This window comes from Natrix helvetica, assembly GCF_964273705.1.
Source record: "Natrix helvetica genome assembly, chromosome: 1".
Classification (NCBI taxonomy): Eukaryota; Metazoa; Chordata; class Lepidosauria; order Squamata; family Natricidae; genus Natrix; species Natrix helvetica.
This window is the reverse complement of record NC_138548.1, coordinates 265,996,947-266,013,575: the sequence shown is the minus strand read 5'-3', so window position 1 is coordinate 266,013,575 and position 16,629 is coordinate 265,996,947. Positions and strand designations below refer to the sequence as shown.

The window sequence follows — 16,629 nt, the reverse complement described above, 5'->3', positions numbered from 1 at the left end:
TTATTATTTTAAGTGTCCTATTTTTGTATTCATTTAGAATGCATAGCAATTTGCAGCAATATTAGTTCTTATAATGGAGACCATCTGTGATAAATGTTTAGGCAGAATGTGGACTTTTGTGCACAGAGAAAGGGTGATTAAAATGAATGATACCTATTTTTGCATATGATGGTCATACTTGCACACACAATTATGTATTTTTTTCAATAAAAGAAATAATTCACTACATCAGGTCAGCTGGGGTAATGTAATACAAACAATGTAGTCATATAGTATCTCCAGAGAAGAAGAAAAATGATCTACAGCTGCAATATGGTGTGCTCATTATTAAATTCAGTACTCTTTTATTTCTTCCACTATACCTATTAAATACTGTATTATCACATTTCCTCCCTCCACTTTTTGGCATAGTTGCAAAATTAGTACCGTACTCTTCAGTATGATTAAGTATTAGAAAAATGCTTTGTGTAACTCTAAAATTAAAAAAAAGTGGATTTAAATAAGAACTCACATCCCCACCAAAATTGGCAGGGCAAGTTATTGCATATAAACAGGCAGGTAACTTGTAATGTAAGATCTGCAAGTTCAGAGAACATCAAGAATTCTAAACCAGGCTCAGCTCTGTCTGTTCCACCGTTGTTAAAATGCAATCACTCTGAATTATTCTAACCTATCTCATGCTCCTGAACACCCCCATTTGTTTATATGGGATCCATTCTTTGTTTCATTTCCATTAATTGCAAAACTATGACTCATTGGATGCTTGAGACGGCAGCAAACACTACATTATACTGAATTCAATCAGAATTCCACCGATCAGTCTCCATTTGCCATGGACCTAATCAATGCTAGGCAATATTGTAAAAACTATTCTAATGGATTCACTTTAAAACAATCTTGAGGAAACCAATGGACAAAAGTTCACTTCTTGTTTTGTATAATCAAGAAAAAGATTTCTTTCTTTAAACAAACAAGTATTAATCTATTAGAATTAGAAAAATGATTAATATTACACATAGCTCTGGTTTTCAGCAGTTTGTATGTTTTAGGACAGTGGGTTTTCAGATATGTATAGTGTGAGGAGTTTTAACCTTTATCTACACGGAGTCTGTGACTCCAGTTTTGAAGTTGCAAGCTAGAAATGGTAAGGCAGCATATAAGAATTAACGACCATGAAATAAAAGTTGTATTCTAGCCCATATTCATAAATTATGTAGAAACCAGGAGAGAGATTTCGGCTTTCACTAAAAAAGGTAAATATGATTCAACAAAATCAATTATAATATGCTACTGAAATAGAAATATCCCAATATCACAAGTATAATTGTCCTTGGTGGCACAGTGGTTAGAATGCAGTACTGCAAACTACTTCTGTTGACTGCTGTCTGCCAGCAATTTGGCAGTTCGAGTCTCACCTGCTCAAGGTTGACTCAGCCTTCCATCCTTCCGAGGTCAGTAAAATGAGGACCTAGATTGTTGGGGGCAATATGCTGACTCTGTAAACTGCTTATAGAGAGTAAAACACTGTGAAGCAGTATATAAGTTCAGGTACTATTGGTATAATCAGAAGATTTAAGTTGGTGGTGGACAGCTTAATGAAAGTTGTCTCACCTCAATATGAAATTACTTTTAAAATGAGGGCTGTGAAAGTATAATGGGATACCAGAATTTGGAAGACTGACATTTTCAGATCCTCTTTTCTTTAGGATGGATCAGTTTAAGACATTTTTAAGGTATCTATTTTGTCCTTTAAAGCTCTGCCCAAAATATAAAAAGAAAAAAATGAATTTAAATTTTTTAGCATTGCTGCCCATTCTAGGGGCTTAGAAAAGGGATATAGGAGGACTATGAATTGCCCAACCATGCCATAAAAATAAATGCAAATATGCAGCTGATAACACTTGCACTACTGTTCATAATTCTGTTCATCTCAAAATCCATAATGCTGAATCCAAAAGGGGACAAAAAGATAAATTAAAATGTCTCAAGGTTAGAACTCCACTTTAAGGGGAAAAAATAAATGTTTTGGCCTTCTAACTTGAAAATGATTGTGTGATAAAGGTATATGAAATTACACACAGAATACGTGAGCATTGTTTTTTCTCCTATTCTCATGCTACAACCAGGGTTAACAATTAAAGATGAATGATGAAAGGTTCAGGACTTACTTTGGAATAGAAACAAGAATAAGCTATAGTCTTCATATTCTATTTATTGATTTCCAAAGCCATTTGATTGGCCAATGTGTATATACAATGCTGGACGAAATACATTGGCTATTTTAGCAATTGTTATTTTTTTATTCTCTTCTTTCATTTTATTACTATTCCGTACATACATACTTGTTCCTATTCTTCTCCTTTGTCCTCTCCCTTCCTTTTCTCCTGCAATATTACTTTCCTCTTCTTCTTATTTTACCATTCTCACTGCCAATTTCCTGCTTTTCAATTTTGAGCCAGCTCTTTTCTTTTTGCTTTTTTTCTTTCCTGACCATCTTAACTGCTTTAACAGATTTAACAGTCATTTGCTTCCTAATTTATTTTTCTCCTTTCCTAATTTAATTCCTCCCTCCTATTGCTGTTATGCCCATTTTCTCTTCTTCAGTCCCTTTTTAAAAACAAAACAAAAAGTGAACTTCCACCCACATTCCCAGCTTTCCAAACACGAGGAAGATTTTATGATAATGCTTAACCATCACTGGCCATTCTAATTCTTTAATGGTGAATTGCACAATTCGTGGACTGTTTGAATTCCCATTATAATCTCCAAAGGAAGAGGGGAAAATACAACTTTATGCCAGTTTTGATCCATCAGTCATGTTCACCTACCAGTTGTGAACAGCGGATTGTGCTGAGGGCTACAAGCAACAACAGTCTAGAAAGCTATAAAGAAAATCACTTAGGAAAGCTTTTATAGTGGTGCTTTTAGCAGTGGCATTACCTTAATTCCAAAATGCTGGTGACGTTCCTTGAGGGAAAGATGCGTCGAATGTAGTTGAAATCCCCAACGAACAGGCTCCCATCAATTCCCACCGCAAGTGCAACAGGGGCAAGAAGTTTGTTTCCTTCTGCAAGTCCATTGCAACTTGGACAGGAGATACTTCGACGACGACCATTTCCCATAATGCTCGTAATTACTGCTGGTTGTTGAGTTAGAAACTGATTCTCTCCACTACCTTTGTGTAGAATACCTAACAACGTGCAGAAAAGCACATTGCATTTTATTTTTATTCATGGGATGATTTCATTGCCAAATCCTTTGATTGGAATTTATCTGTCTTCAGAGTTTTAGTACATGGTTCAAATTGTAAGGACATAGTTCACAGGTTTCTGCTAGCCAATGTTCTTTATTTTTGCTAACTTTAACAAGTTACCCTATCCTTCATCAACCTAGTGTCATCCAGATTTGACAGACAAAGCTAGAAGGACGTATAGCATTGGAAGTGGGCGCACTATATCTTGAGACTAATATAAACTATGTAGTATCTAATTCATTTTCTGTATATGGTAATTCTTTGTCTAACACAGGGAAAAATGGACATGTTCTTCACTGAAATCAGTAATGCTCACAATAAAATAGACAATTCAGTAGTTTTTCCTTAGATCTTTCCTATTAATTTCCTATTAATATATGCACCACTTGGAATACCATGATGTTTTTAATGAATTCAACCCTGAAAACCCAAGATCATTAACACCCTGAGATGCTAAAATCAACTTTGAATGTTTGGCAAGGGTATAATTGTTGGGAATTTTTCTCTTCTTTTTTTCCAGAGCAGGTGTGGTGAATATATTGAAGCTCTGGGAAGTGATCAGCTTCTTTGTTCTTTCAAGTGAATGAGTTGAGAGAAAAATTTTCAACCTTTCTAGAAAAGAGGAAGTCAGAGAATATGCCAAACAGACATTAAATAATGAATTCCTTTAAAAATGTGTTTCATACTTGACACTGGAAATTTAAATGGTAACATTGTATTGCAAGATAATTTGAATTTTTCATGGAACGGTGATAGTCAACTTTCAGGCAACTGCATTATTTTTTTGTTAAAGTTCAATGTGTTTTATAAGTTGAAGGAAAATGTATATATGTGAAATAAAGTTTGAAAGATAAGTCAAATAATTTAATTTAAATAAAATAATTATTTTTCATTTATTTAAAAGATTTATTCGCTGTGCCTTGCAGGGTGTGAATGATTTACAAGAATACAGCAAAATGTTTTTTTAAAATCTTATATATAAATGTATCCTCTGCTGAAGAAATTTCAATGCTGCCTTAGATGCAACTTTCAAATACCCTTTTCTCAACTGGTTTCACTGTTATAATGTATACATGTGTATGTGAGTTAATTAACAGCATACAAAAATTGTCATTTTTGACTGATTCTGTTATATAAGATTCTTAATACTTAAATTATGTGCATATCCTTAGCAATTCCTATATGCAAAATCATATTTATGCATGAAATGAATAAATGAAACAAAAGGCAAGGGATTCCTTCCTATAAAATTTTGCTTGTGTGGATTTGTAGTCATTGTTTGTTTGCCTCCCACCTCAAACCTAAAGAAAACTGATGCCAATTGTTGGTTAGTTGTGATCAGAAATGGATACAAGAGCTACAAGGGCCATCTCTGGCTTAATGCAATATTTGTATTCACTTAATATAGTTAATTAGACCAGCAGACACCTAGCAACTACATTCACATAACATGCTAACTTTGATTAATTTTAAGTTTAGTTTCATTTTTGAGGCTTAGTCTGTTATAGAGGCTCAATCCACGTGGTTCATTTTCAGTTCAATGCATTGTAAAAATCCACAAAAGGAATTGTAGATTTATGCACAAAATTAATTTAGTACTATAAGATTAAGCAAACTGTGTGTATGCAGCTAATGTCTCAACACAAAGAATGCTTTTTAGAATAACACTAAAGGCAGAATGTTTATTCATACATTTTAAATATTAAAATATGTTTGGCCCTATAGGGCCCCCTTATTGTTTTATATCCATCAGATGTTAGCACAAGCACTCCAAGCACACCTATGGGAATGGAGTTTACAGGGATTGGGAAACGTCTTCCAGATTTTGCTAAACTACAATTCTTTGTATCTTGCAACATTAGTCATGTTGACTAAGCTTCTAAGAGTTGTTCACCAACATCTTTAGGGAACAGATTCCCACCCAATGTAAAACTTACAACTCACCCACATCCCGCACACAAATGAATATCAATAAACTTACCACTTTTTATATTAAGTACGTGATGCTTATCCAAAGACCAGCCACCTAGATTTGAAGGGTCAAGTTCAAAGCCTTGCAGTAGAGCAGTCCTTTTCTCCCATAAAATCAGACTGGGACAGGTCTCATACTCAAAGCCCACGGACACTGAAATATAGACAGACATATTTTATATTAATAACTATTGTATTTGAATGACTTGCCATCTACTATGAAGTACAGTTCCCAAGCTATTTTATTTTATTCTACATTATTAAATTTAGATATTTGACTTCGTTTGACCCTGAAATTTATCTTGATGCATACTCAGGAGAGTTATACAGAGCTTTAAAGTTGCAGGAAATGATTGATTTAATAAAGGAAGGAGGGGAGTAAAGATGACAGCCCAGATTCTATTTTTAATTACCTGGCAGCTTCCAGCACTGAAAATACATATCTAAATTCAGTACTGTACTTTTGTGTTCATGGGAAATAGTACAGAATAAAACACTGGAAATACTTTTAAAATGTATTAACCTGTTACCCCATTTTCCATAGAGTTATCAGATGGAGATCTTGGAAAATAATTAAACTTTAGATTATTGTTCTTACCAAATTTATGGCTTTCTTGTTCCAATTTTAAGACAACCTATTTATTATTCACTGTAAGTTACACTAATTCCCATAACGTTTTCACATATTATTATATACTGCAGAAACCAACAGGCAATGTCTTGGCACATGAATTAGCATGATACATATTGGGTGTTACTGTGAACAAAGTATTGAATTAGAACTAGGATGTTTCAGATTCATCTTCACCTTCAGACTTGGGCAGTATGGTAGACTGGGCAAGTTAGGGCTCAGAGGGCTAATAATGCTGTGTCCAAAGACAAAGAGGGCACACAGGGGTGATAAGGTTTACTGTCAGGAAATTGTTCAGCTAGGCCTCTGAGGCGCAGAGGAGATGAGGGCATACTGGTACAATGGCTGAAACATCTTTTATTATATTTGAGTCACTAGGTGGACAGAGAAGGAAGTAAACATCAAGGAAAAGTCAATAAAGAACCACAGTTAAAATCAGAATGAATATAGGAGGGATAGAAAATGGAGCAGAAGTTGTAAAGTACATCAGGGTGGAGGCAATAGTCACTATATCAGACAGCCTGGTTTTTGCCAGACAACTGCCTGTGTAGGAGGCCTGATGAAACAGACTTTATTTTAAATGGACCAATGGAGCTGTTTTCCTTTATATGGTAGTAGCAGAGATAGTGGAAAAACAAACAGAGCAATGAAAGAGAAAAGAAAAAGTAAGAACTACTGTTTGTTTGAGTGAATGTTAGAAGACTGAAAAGGGAGGACCAGAGAGGATACCTTACCTCCATCTGATCTGCTAAGGAGATCTATAGGGGCTGGACAAGTGAAGGGGAGCAGTTCTTAGTGGGGAACTAGTGGCAATTGGAATGATTGGGAGTTGTGGGCTAGGTAGATAAGGGGGTGGACATGGAGGCAAGATGATAATAATGATAGGAAGGATGAAGTATGGCAGGTGAGACAGTCCAAAGGAAGAAATATTGCAAAGTTGTGCCCCTATCAAGAACCAGACAACTGGTCTGATAAGCAAGCCAAGTGGCTAAAAGAGGGGGATTCCCTCTCAGTGAAATTTATCAAATGGGATTTTGTTGCCTTCATCAGTCCTGATGCCAGGATAGGGGAAACACTGTGGCAGTTATGTACCAGAAGCACCTGGTTATTGTGAAGAACTGTGTTCCAAAGATGGCCAGATATGAGACCATATTTGTGAAATTATGTCCAAAGAACAAGCTTGGGAAGCAAAGGGTGGGAGGGTTGCTATTGTGCTGTCCAACTGTTCAAAGGTGGACAGTATAGAAAGTCTACTGTCCATAGATAGTTATGAATTTACCCATATTATAAATTGTAAAATAATTGTCATAGCTATTGTAACAATCGGAAACTTTTTCTGGGTCATTTTTGAGCCAGACCACTTTGTTGGACACACAGTAGATCTGCTTCATTTCAGAACAGATGAGACATGATCTGCTCCTGGAAGACATCTAAGAGTGATTTGTTTTTGCCATGTGCCAATACTTTTCTAGTGATGATGGGGTTAACTGGATCCCTAACCTCCAAGGTAGGATGCCTATTCTGACATCTGATGGATCTAGGAGCATTCCAGATGATACTTAAAAAATGACATGGTAATCTAGTGGAATTATGTTGCATGTCTCATTGGCCTTTGGAATTCAACCAGGACATCAACCTAGAACTAAGGAAAAATATCCTAACAGTTAATCAGTGGAATGACTTGCCTCCAGAAATTGTGGGTACTCCAATACTGGAGGTTTTTAAGAAGTGATTGGACAACAATAGTAAGGGTTTCTTGCATGAACAGGCAGTTGGATTAGACCACCAAGGTCTGTCCCAACTCTGTTATTCTGTTAAACCATGACAGGATTGATTCTGAATGGCCTTTCCCTGCCCACTGATCCCAACCAGCAACTTGATTTTCTGAAGATTTTTATAAAATCAAATAGGTGAAGGAACACATCAAACAATGCTGTTGGAAAACAAGAAGTAAGTATGGCAAGATATGGATATGGGGTCACATTCAAGCTTCCTCCTGAGATGACATCTGCTATTTCATAGTAAGATATCATAACTATACCGATGATACTTGTATCTAGCAAGATTGAAAGTTGCTAATTCAGAAACCTACTCATTCCAATACTACATGTAATTTGCAATGATATTGTGCTTCCACCGAGAGGTTAGGCTTGCAATCTGGAAGTCCTGCCAGAGAAACAAGTGAAAGCTGTTCCCAGGAGAACATCCTCTCAACTTTTTAATCCCAGGCAGGATAAACTTTTGCTGAGATAAGAACTTGTGGTCTTACGTTTTCTCAATTCTATGACAGTGATTCAGTCTACATAAAGTGCCCTTGAAGATCACTCAGCTGTACTAAAATGCAGCAACCTATATGTTTAACATTAAGCTCTAATGTTACTTTGTTAGACTACCAGTATGTTTTCAAATGTAATTCAGGCACTGTTTACCATCTTCAGGACCCTTAATGGCTTGGGGTTACTTTGAAAGATTATCTTTTCCTGATCATTTTTGCCAAAACCAGACACCGGGAGAAATTTTGCTTAAGGTCCTGGCCTACCAGGAAATACAATAGGAGTGACCTGATGGTCACTATTCCTGTGGCTTTTCTGGAAATCTGTAAAGAACTGGCTTTTCCAAAGTGAATGATTATTGATAAGACTTATGTATTAATATAGAAATTAGGTTTATTATATATCTTGTATAATTGTAATCTTTTTCTAGCAATGATACTACATTTTATTGAACCTAGAGTCCAATTGGATTAAGGCAGTATATACATTAAATAAGTAAATAGCTATGCATAAATTTCATGAATACCTAGAAATATACTTCATCAGTTTGTTAGGATAGGGAATGGATCAAAAAGAAGACTAAAGAGATTTGAGTGCAATGTATCATTTAGCTAGGAAGGTCACTTGTATTCTAATAAAACTCAGTAGCTTTCTCTAAGCACCATCTATCGTATCCCAGAAATGGGATAATCCCATACGCTGAGTTCGCTGGCATAGATATGTGAGTATCCAACAAACTATGTCCTAGATGCCCAATTAGTAACAAATCTATTTAACACAAGCCAGGATTTGGCTTGAAAGTATAGGACTGTGCTGGTGAAGTGACTGAAGAGCACTTCCGCATCTGATCTTGAAGTTGTAAGGCATCATATCCTGTCTTATCAAAGGCTTATCTGCTTTGCTTTGATGTCCTCTTGTATATACATACAGTATACTGTACATGCACCAATGATACTTCCTCTGAGACTGCAGTTAAAAGTAAGCAACAGGTCTGAAGAGATGCTATGATCATTTCCCGAAGGATTCTCAAATTCCCTTAACAGCCCTTAAAGATATAGATAGATTACCACTTCATGCATTCAGTTAAGATGGAAGAGTGGTAAAACTCCCTTATCTTTTACCCCACAGAAAACATAAAGGATGACATGAGCTCCCTGTGAGAAATGATCAATTATATCAAAATGTCATTTGAATGATTTTTCTTCTCTTCTCTGAAAAGCTTGGGAAAACTCCATAAATAAGGCTTTTATTGCCTAAACAATTGATTGTTTGCAGTCTTGGCCCTTAATATGTAATATTTGTCAGTAAGGTTAATAAATTACTTGAAAAAAGTAACTGGGAGTGCTATTGAATGTTTGAGTTTATTCCAGAAGTCACATCTCATGATGGCAACATGTTCAAGGTGAACTTTACCCATAGCTCTGGTACATTATTCAAATTTCTATTTTGTATAAAATGTTTTGCGATGACACTTTGTCTTGCTAGATTCAATTAGAAATTAAAAATGCAAGAGCAAAGCATTGCAGAAACATACTCCTGCCCAGTAATGGTATGCTCTTTTCTTCACTACTGGTTCGCTAGTGGGAGCATGCATGCACAGAAGGTCTGTGATGATGTCTAGGTGGGTGGGTGGACTCTCGCGCCACCGCCACTACCAGTTTGCCCAAACCGATGTGAACCAGCGGAATACCACCTCTGCTCCTTTTTCAATTTTCCTAGCATCTCACTACCTCCTGTCAACACACACATACACACACACAAACTTGTCTACTTTTGTTAGGATATAAAAGGGAAAGAAAAAAAATGTGGATATTAATAAAGAAGATATTGATTCCTATGTTCCAGATTTAATACTGATGTAACAAGAGTCAACAACCTTACTGGAGTAGAGTCCCATTTTGAATTATGAAAACATGTCATAGGCAATTAAAAAAATATATCATGGGAAGTGTTTCAGTTCACAGAATGATTGTGATGAGTATCCTAACCAATCAGACTAGAAGAGAATGTTCCCGGTCGCTCTCTCTAACTTCCATAATGGATACATCATACCATTCTTTCTATTCTTCTTCCTTTTTTACCAATAGTTTAAATAAATGGATAATTTTTTTTTCTGCCAATAGATTTATTTGTTCAGCCATCATTTTTATGAAAGCTTGTGGAACCAATTTGTGGCCCAGAGAAATTCCTGTGAAATGAAGTTGGAAACATGTTCTTGATTTTGTAGTGTTCCCCTTTTCTATTTCTCACCCCTTCTTTCTTTCTCTTTCTGTCTCTCTCCATACGTAACAACCTAAAAACCAGGCGATCATGAGTTCTAGTCTTCCCTTATTGGGCGACTATAGACAGTCTCTGAAAAACATACATGATTGAAAGAAGCACATACACTCATGCACACATACAGACTCAGATATAACAGGAAGATTAATGTTCATAAAGCAAAATAATAGCAGGCACACTGGTGCCCATAGGTGTTATGTTGGGTACCCCCAGATATAAGTGAATGTTACATGCAATATCTATTAGATATTATAAACCAGTAATACATGTGTTATTTCAATGAGCCTTCAGTACTAGCTATTTTGACTAAGGGCATCTATCACATATATTTTGATTAGAGTACTTTTACTGTAACATTGTTTTTTTAAATGCTATTTGTATAATGCCCATTTTACTTTGGGATTGAGAAAGTTATAAATACTGTCTAATCAATAAACAAAATAAACGACAGCTGGAAAATTGCTGCTATAGCGGAATACTGAAGCTATCTATAGGTATTTTCTATTGTCAGTACAGATCACAGATTTTTCTTTAATTTAAGAGCAGTTGTTGAAAGCCAGCACTTAAAAGTTACATGATTTGAATCTAGTGATCATACCTACAGCATCCGAGAGCCCGTAAACTTTCTGGCCATAGGCATCTGTTTTATCCCAAATGAAAGTATATGCCAAATTGGGAGATGCTTGGAATGACTTTTGGAAAAGATGCCCTTCCACTGCTACCATGAGATGAACTTTAATTAAGTTCAGAGGCACAAGAGATTGTGTCATGGTGATTTTAAGCAAGGATCTGTATCCAGCAGTACGGGAACTCAGATAGCAGAGCTTTATGTTGGCACCTGGAATCTCAATTTCTTCATGAAGAACCTAAGTAAGGAAAGAGAGTTCATATTAAATGAGTGTGGTATGGAAGATATTTATTTGGTTCAGCGCATGGGTTGTACTTGTAGGTTAAAGTAAAATATGCTAGGAAATTTTAGCTTGCTTTCCTGCAATGGTAAGACTTAGGATAGGACTTCTGGATTAGTAAAATTTTGGCCACTGCTACTGCTTCTTTTAAAATCCTCACTGTTGGCAAAAGCATCAGTAAGAATCACAGATCTGATTGCTAGTTGTATGCAAGAAGGTCCCATGAAGTTGTAATTCTATGAAGTTACAACTACCGCTGATAGTCATCTTAAAGTAGCAAGGATGCCTAAGGGAAGGGGGTGGGAAAAGCAGAATAACAGTAGCAATGAAGATGATGGAACGCCTCCTTATCACCTGGGTATGCCACATGCTTCAGCTGCATGTATGATGTTTTTGCAAACATGCCAAGTTAGGATGCTTGCTCAAACTTGAATCTGTGACAATTTCATGCAGAGCAAGAATGGAGATGTGATATGTATCAGGTTTTTGTTTAGATTAAAAGAGACATATAGGTGAGAGGAGCTGAACTCTCCCCCATGCTTACTCCTTACCTCTTCCCATAGCTCTTCCCCATAGCTCTCCTAGAATTTCACTTCTAGTATTGCATCTTGGCTGAGGAGAAGGTGCCTGGGGAGGCAAAGCCATTTGCAGGAGGAGGGTTTAGCACCTTGTGTATCTGCTCTTTGAATACTAGAAACACTTTTTCTATGTGATTGTGGCAAGAGGCAACTTGCCTGCTGGCCTTATGCCTATCTTGACCTGCTCAATGGGATTTTATAATCTAGAGAGAAAACTGGATAAGGTTTAAGGTTTTCAGAAGAATTTGGTACACAGAGTGAACAAGGAAAGCTTAGCACAATACATCCGTCACCATCAAATAGCTTTGTTCTTTTACACAGGAACATTTCTGATGATTAATTTCTACATTTATATCTAGAAGAAGCAAGTGCTGGATTAGGAACCTGATGCTAGAGATTTAGGGTTTGTCATGAACAATATGTACAAGTCAAAGATGTACGTATATTCTACTAAAATGCTTCAGGACTCTCTGAAATTTGTGGATAATACTTTTGTTGCCTTTATTAATGTGCTCAAGGCTTGGATTTTGAAAAGCTTGGTTCCCAATTCAGCACATAAATGTAACGTTCATGAAAAATGTCTAAGCAAGCATTTCTTCCAGAACTGTACTTTTCCAACTTCAAAGAATGGACAAATGCAACTGAATTTGTATAGGCGTTTGTGACAAAGAATATACCCCAAGTAAATATTATTGAATATTGCCAAACACATCATTGCCACATACCAATACATTCTGCTTTTATCTCTAAATGCATATATCTGCTTCTGTTTTATATTTATGAAGAAAAGGTCAATATAAATATTTAAAATAACTGGTATTATAAAGTATGAATTAAATCAATATGATTGTTATAGGGCTGTTATTAGAAAACAATGATAATGAACTTATTGTATTTTTTTTTCTTTTTTAATATCTCTGTTTGATACCTGGGTCTCTGGAACAATTGAATTTCGACCAGGGGCATCACTGAAAAAGGAGGAAAGTGGTGATGAAATTATAACAGGATCAGGTCTGATGAAACCACTTAAGTCACAGCTGGGAATAGAGTTCTCTTCAGTTTTCATAGTGAGGGTATCCATTGCATAGAAGCTATTCCATGGTAGCCACACTGTCCTCTCTTGACTCATGAATGGGGCTCTTTCAAAATGAAGAGTTAGCGATGCTCCTCCATTTGCAATCAAATCAAACCTAGAAAAAATTGGAGTCTACATCATGAATAATTCTAGAACAAAGAGCCAAACTAGTCAATAAAACTAGAGAAAGAACCAGTGGTGGGTTACCAATTTTTTTACTACCGATTCGGGCGCACTTGTGCACAAAAGTGTCTGGGAAGGTGGGCGGAGCCTCCTGTCGCCGCTACTACTTGTTCGCCCAATCTGGGCTGAACCGGGAGCAACCCACCTCTGGAAAGAACCACACCCAATATAGTTTATTACACAATTTCTTAGATTACATTCTATTGTATTGATTCAAACCTTTAGTATGACAAAATTAGCTATATCCAATTCCCCCAAAATCATAGCAACAAAGCAGAAAAAAAATTAAAATCAGTAGGCCAATAATGTAAAGATCACTCCAGAGTCCAAGAGAACAAAAACAAGCAGGAACAACGACAAAAGCAGTCATGACCACAAGTCATGAAGTAGGGAAAAATGAATACAGCTCATTAGTTTCCAAAAGCACAACAAGGTTTTTGTTTCTCTTGGGTACTTTCTTGAACTATATTAAATTTATTTGTTAAATGATATGGCTCAGGGCCTTCTCTTTAATTCTAGTCTTCCTGATCGCAGGAGATTTAGAGCTGGTATCATCTGTAATACAATATATTTTTCCTCCAAGCATACATAAAAAAGTTAACGCACTCATTTTCTTGATTCAGGGAAGTTTGCGATTAAGACCTCTGCTGTGAATGAAGATCTGTTGTTAATGCAAATGTGGCCATGATATATCATAAAGCATTGTATGATGTGTGGTTTCCAACATAGAACTGCTATAAGCGGCCATTAAAGCCATCACAAACGCCTCCATGCCATTTGGCAAAACTGAATGACAGCTTTGAGCAAACAATATTAGTAAATTTATAATGAATCACACAAAAGCCCTGAATCCTCATTATTACTAAGATGTTCAAAAGCTCAGCACTGAAACAGTGACCCCAGCATCCAACAATGGCCCTGTTACAGATCAGTAGTCCAATGACTTTTATAGACTACAGTTCACATGTACTGCAGCAAATAGCTGCAATGCATTATTTCACATAGATATATCATTTTATTGCTACATCCAATAAATTAGATAAAATATGACATATCCCATTTTTATTGGAGCTAAGTCTATGTGCCTTTCAAATCGAATGATGAACAGAGAAACAGGACACAGCAGGGAATTGTCTAAGTTTATTCAATTATACCCTTTTAATATGTTTTGCCTCAAGAAACTCTAAATAGAGCTGATTTTTAGAAAGGAATGGGACAATTGGGAAACTAAGAAATTGCACTGTTTTATGAGTCTCCCCCCTCCCACCCCCAGATGAGTGTTAGCCTGCCTTGAATCTCAAAATTAAATGTTTCTGGGTCTCAGCTGGATACTACTGTAGCTCACAAATGTTTTTATAGATATAATACAGCTTGTGTGAGAAGAAGTCCAACTGCTATCACATTATTTTCAGAAGTCAATCCTTTCAAATTTACTTTCAGCTAGTCTTCAAAACACCGTGTGAAAAATTACTTTCTGCTTTCTTGATAGCCCTTTACCCTAGTAGGACTTCTATGCATGATACCACATGGTTTCACCAGATAGCACCATCTGTTAATCGACACAATTATTATTATACAAAGTAGTTCGTGAATGAAGTGAGTCAACTTACGTGCCATCCTGGCGAGTGATGGTGTAGCCATATTTTGGATACTTGACAAATGACACATTGACTCCAACAAGTGGGGTTCCATCTGTAGTCACCACTTGGCCCCTTATCAGAGATACCAGGCTGGAAAAGAAATATAATTCAATGCCAGTGCTCATATAATACTTTGGGGAGGAAAATTATCATAGCTAGGTGAGTTCTTCTGGCATAAAGAAATTTTCATTCTTGACTTAAAACAATTTTCCTTGTTAAAAGCTATAGCCGCTAAATGAAACAGGAGTTGATTGTTTTATATGAACACCAACCCCTCCATTTCTCAGATATAAGTACTGGGCTTTAAGGACGATTGCCTCTTTTTTTCTAACATGAAGGGGTCTTTATAGACTACCATTTAGAATATGGAAGATAGAATAATAGAATTGGACGAGACCTTGGAGGTCGTTTAGTCTAAGCAGGAAAGCCTGTACCATTTCAGACATGGTTGTCCAGTCTTGTTTTGAAAGCCTCCAGTGATGGGGCACTTCTTCTGAGGGCAAGCTATTTTGCTGTTTGTCAGCTTCTCCTTAGTTCTAGATTGTTTCTGTCCTTAGTTAGTTTCCATCCATTGTTTCTTATCTTGCTTTATGGTACTTTGGAAAAGCACCAAAGCCCTTTTTGTCTTTGTAGTAGACCCTCAAATATTGGAAGACTGCTATCATGTCTTCCCTAGTTTATTAATTAATGCTACATTCAGATTCCAATGAAAAATAACTCACAAGGATTCAATCATTTCAAATCAATGTGTTAGGGATGTAACCCTAGGCTTGGCTTGGCAATGTATATAAGCTATGATTACTTTACTGTTACTTTAAATGCATAAGAGATGTAATTGGTTTGTTACCTCAAGCAGCCATAAGATGGAGCCAGAATGGCTGTTAGCTCTCTGTTTTGTTAGACGTTGATCGGTGTATTTTGAGGTATTGTGGTTTGCTACTGTTTAGCTATATTTTGTGTGCTAGACTGACTATTTTGATAACTGAACCATATATGACTTGGACTGTTAACCGGACTCTGAATACTTCTATATTTCTACATAGTAAATTACTATATTTTATACTATTCAGTGTCTCTGTGTGCTGGTTTGTGCATGTTATTCCATATCACTCTTATTACGCTTCTCTGCATACTCGCTCTCCTTACAGGGAGCTTAATTACTTAACACAATGGCTACATTCCTGACTGAGATGAAGATGGATGCTGTCTGAAGTCCAGTTATGGATTTCTTTCTCCTTTACTTATCCTTCTTCACTCTATAGAGCTAGGTTTCATGTATTACAGCTACTGCAGGCTAAAAGCCTTCTCTTCAAAAGTTATCCTAACTGTATAATGTGACATGTATTGTTCAGGTTCCTGCGTGGAAAATGAAATAAACCTAAAGAAATTTAGTTTACAGCACATTGAATTAATGATTTGGTTATCTGGATTAATGTCTTTGCTGATATTATCTACATACTCTGCCAGGATTATTCACTTCACAAACATCAATTACCCTTGAAAGAATAAGGCAGTTCACAGTCCATAAAATTTTGTCATCATATTTAATTAGTGATTTTTTTTTTTTAAAAAGAACCAACCGTTTGCCCTTAGGTTTTCAACTTGTTCCATAGGGCTATAAAAACCCTATCTATTACTGAATCAGACCCTGCTGGTAGATCAGATTCTTTTGATCATTGAAAAAAATTTCTAGAATCTGTGCAAAAAATGCAGGGAGAAGTAAATAACACACACACGCAAAGATACACAGACACACAGACACACACACACACACACACATTTATTTTTCTTAGGGTAGATGGATGATCAAGATATTGCCCTACTCAGAATTTCTGGT

At 36.3% G+C, this 16,629-nt stretch overlaps 1 protein-coding gene across 2 annotated transcripts in view; it reads right to left on the bottom strand.

Moving 5' to 3' along the window:
- Positions 1-16,629, bottom strand: part of TENM2 (teneurin transmembrane protein 2) — a 1,011,554-nt gene that overhangs the window by 46,190 nt on the left and 948,735 nt on the right. For both annotated transcript variants that reach the window (XM_081934447.1, XM_081934448.1), the window contains 5 exons: positions 14,763-14,882; positions 12,823-13,084; positions 11,007-11,274; positions 5,235-5,378; positions 2,941-3,190 (listed from right to left, as the gene is read on the bottom strand). In XM_081934447.1, the coding sequence (XP_081790573.1) occupies positions 2,941-3,190; positions 5,235-5,378; positions 11,007-11,274; positions 12,823-13,084; positions 14,763-14,882 (1,044 nt within the window). The remainder of the gene's footprint in view (positions 1-2,940; positions 3,191-5,234; positions 5,379-11,006; positions 11,275-12,822; positions 13,085-14,762; positions 14,883-16,629) is intronic.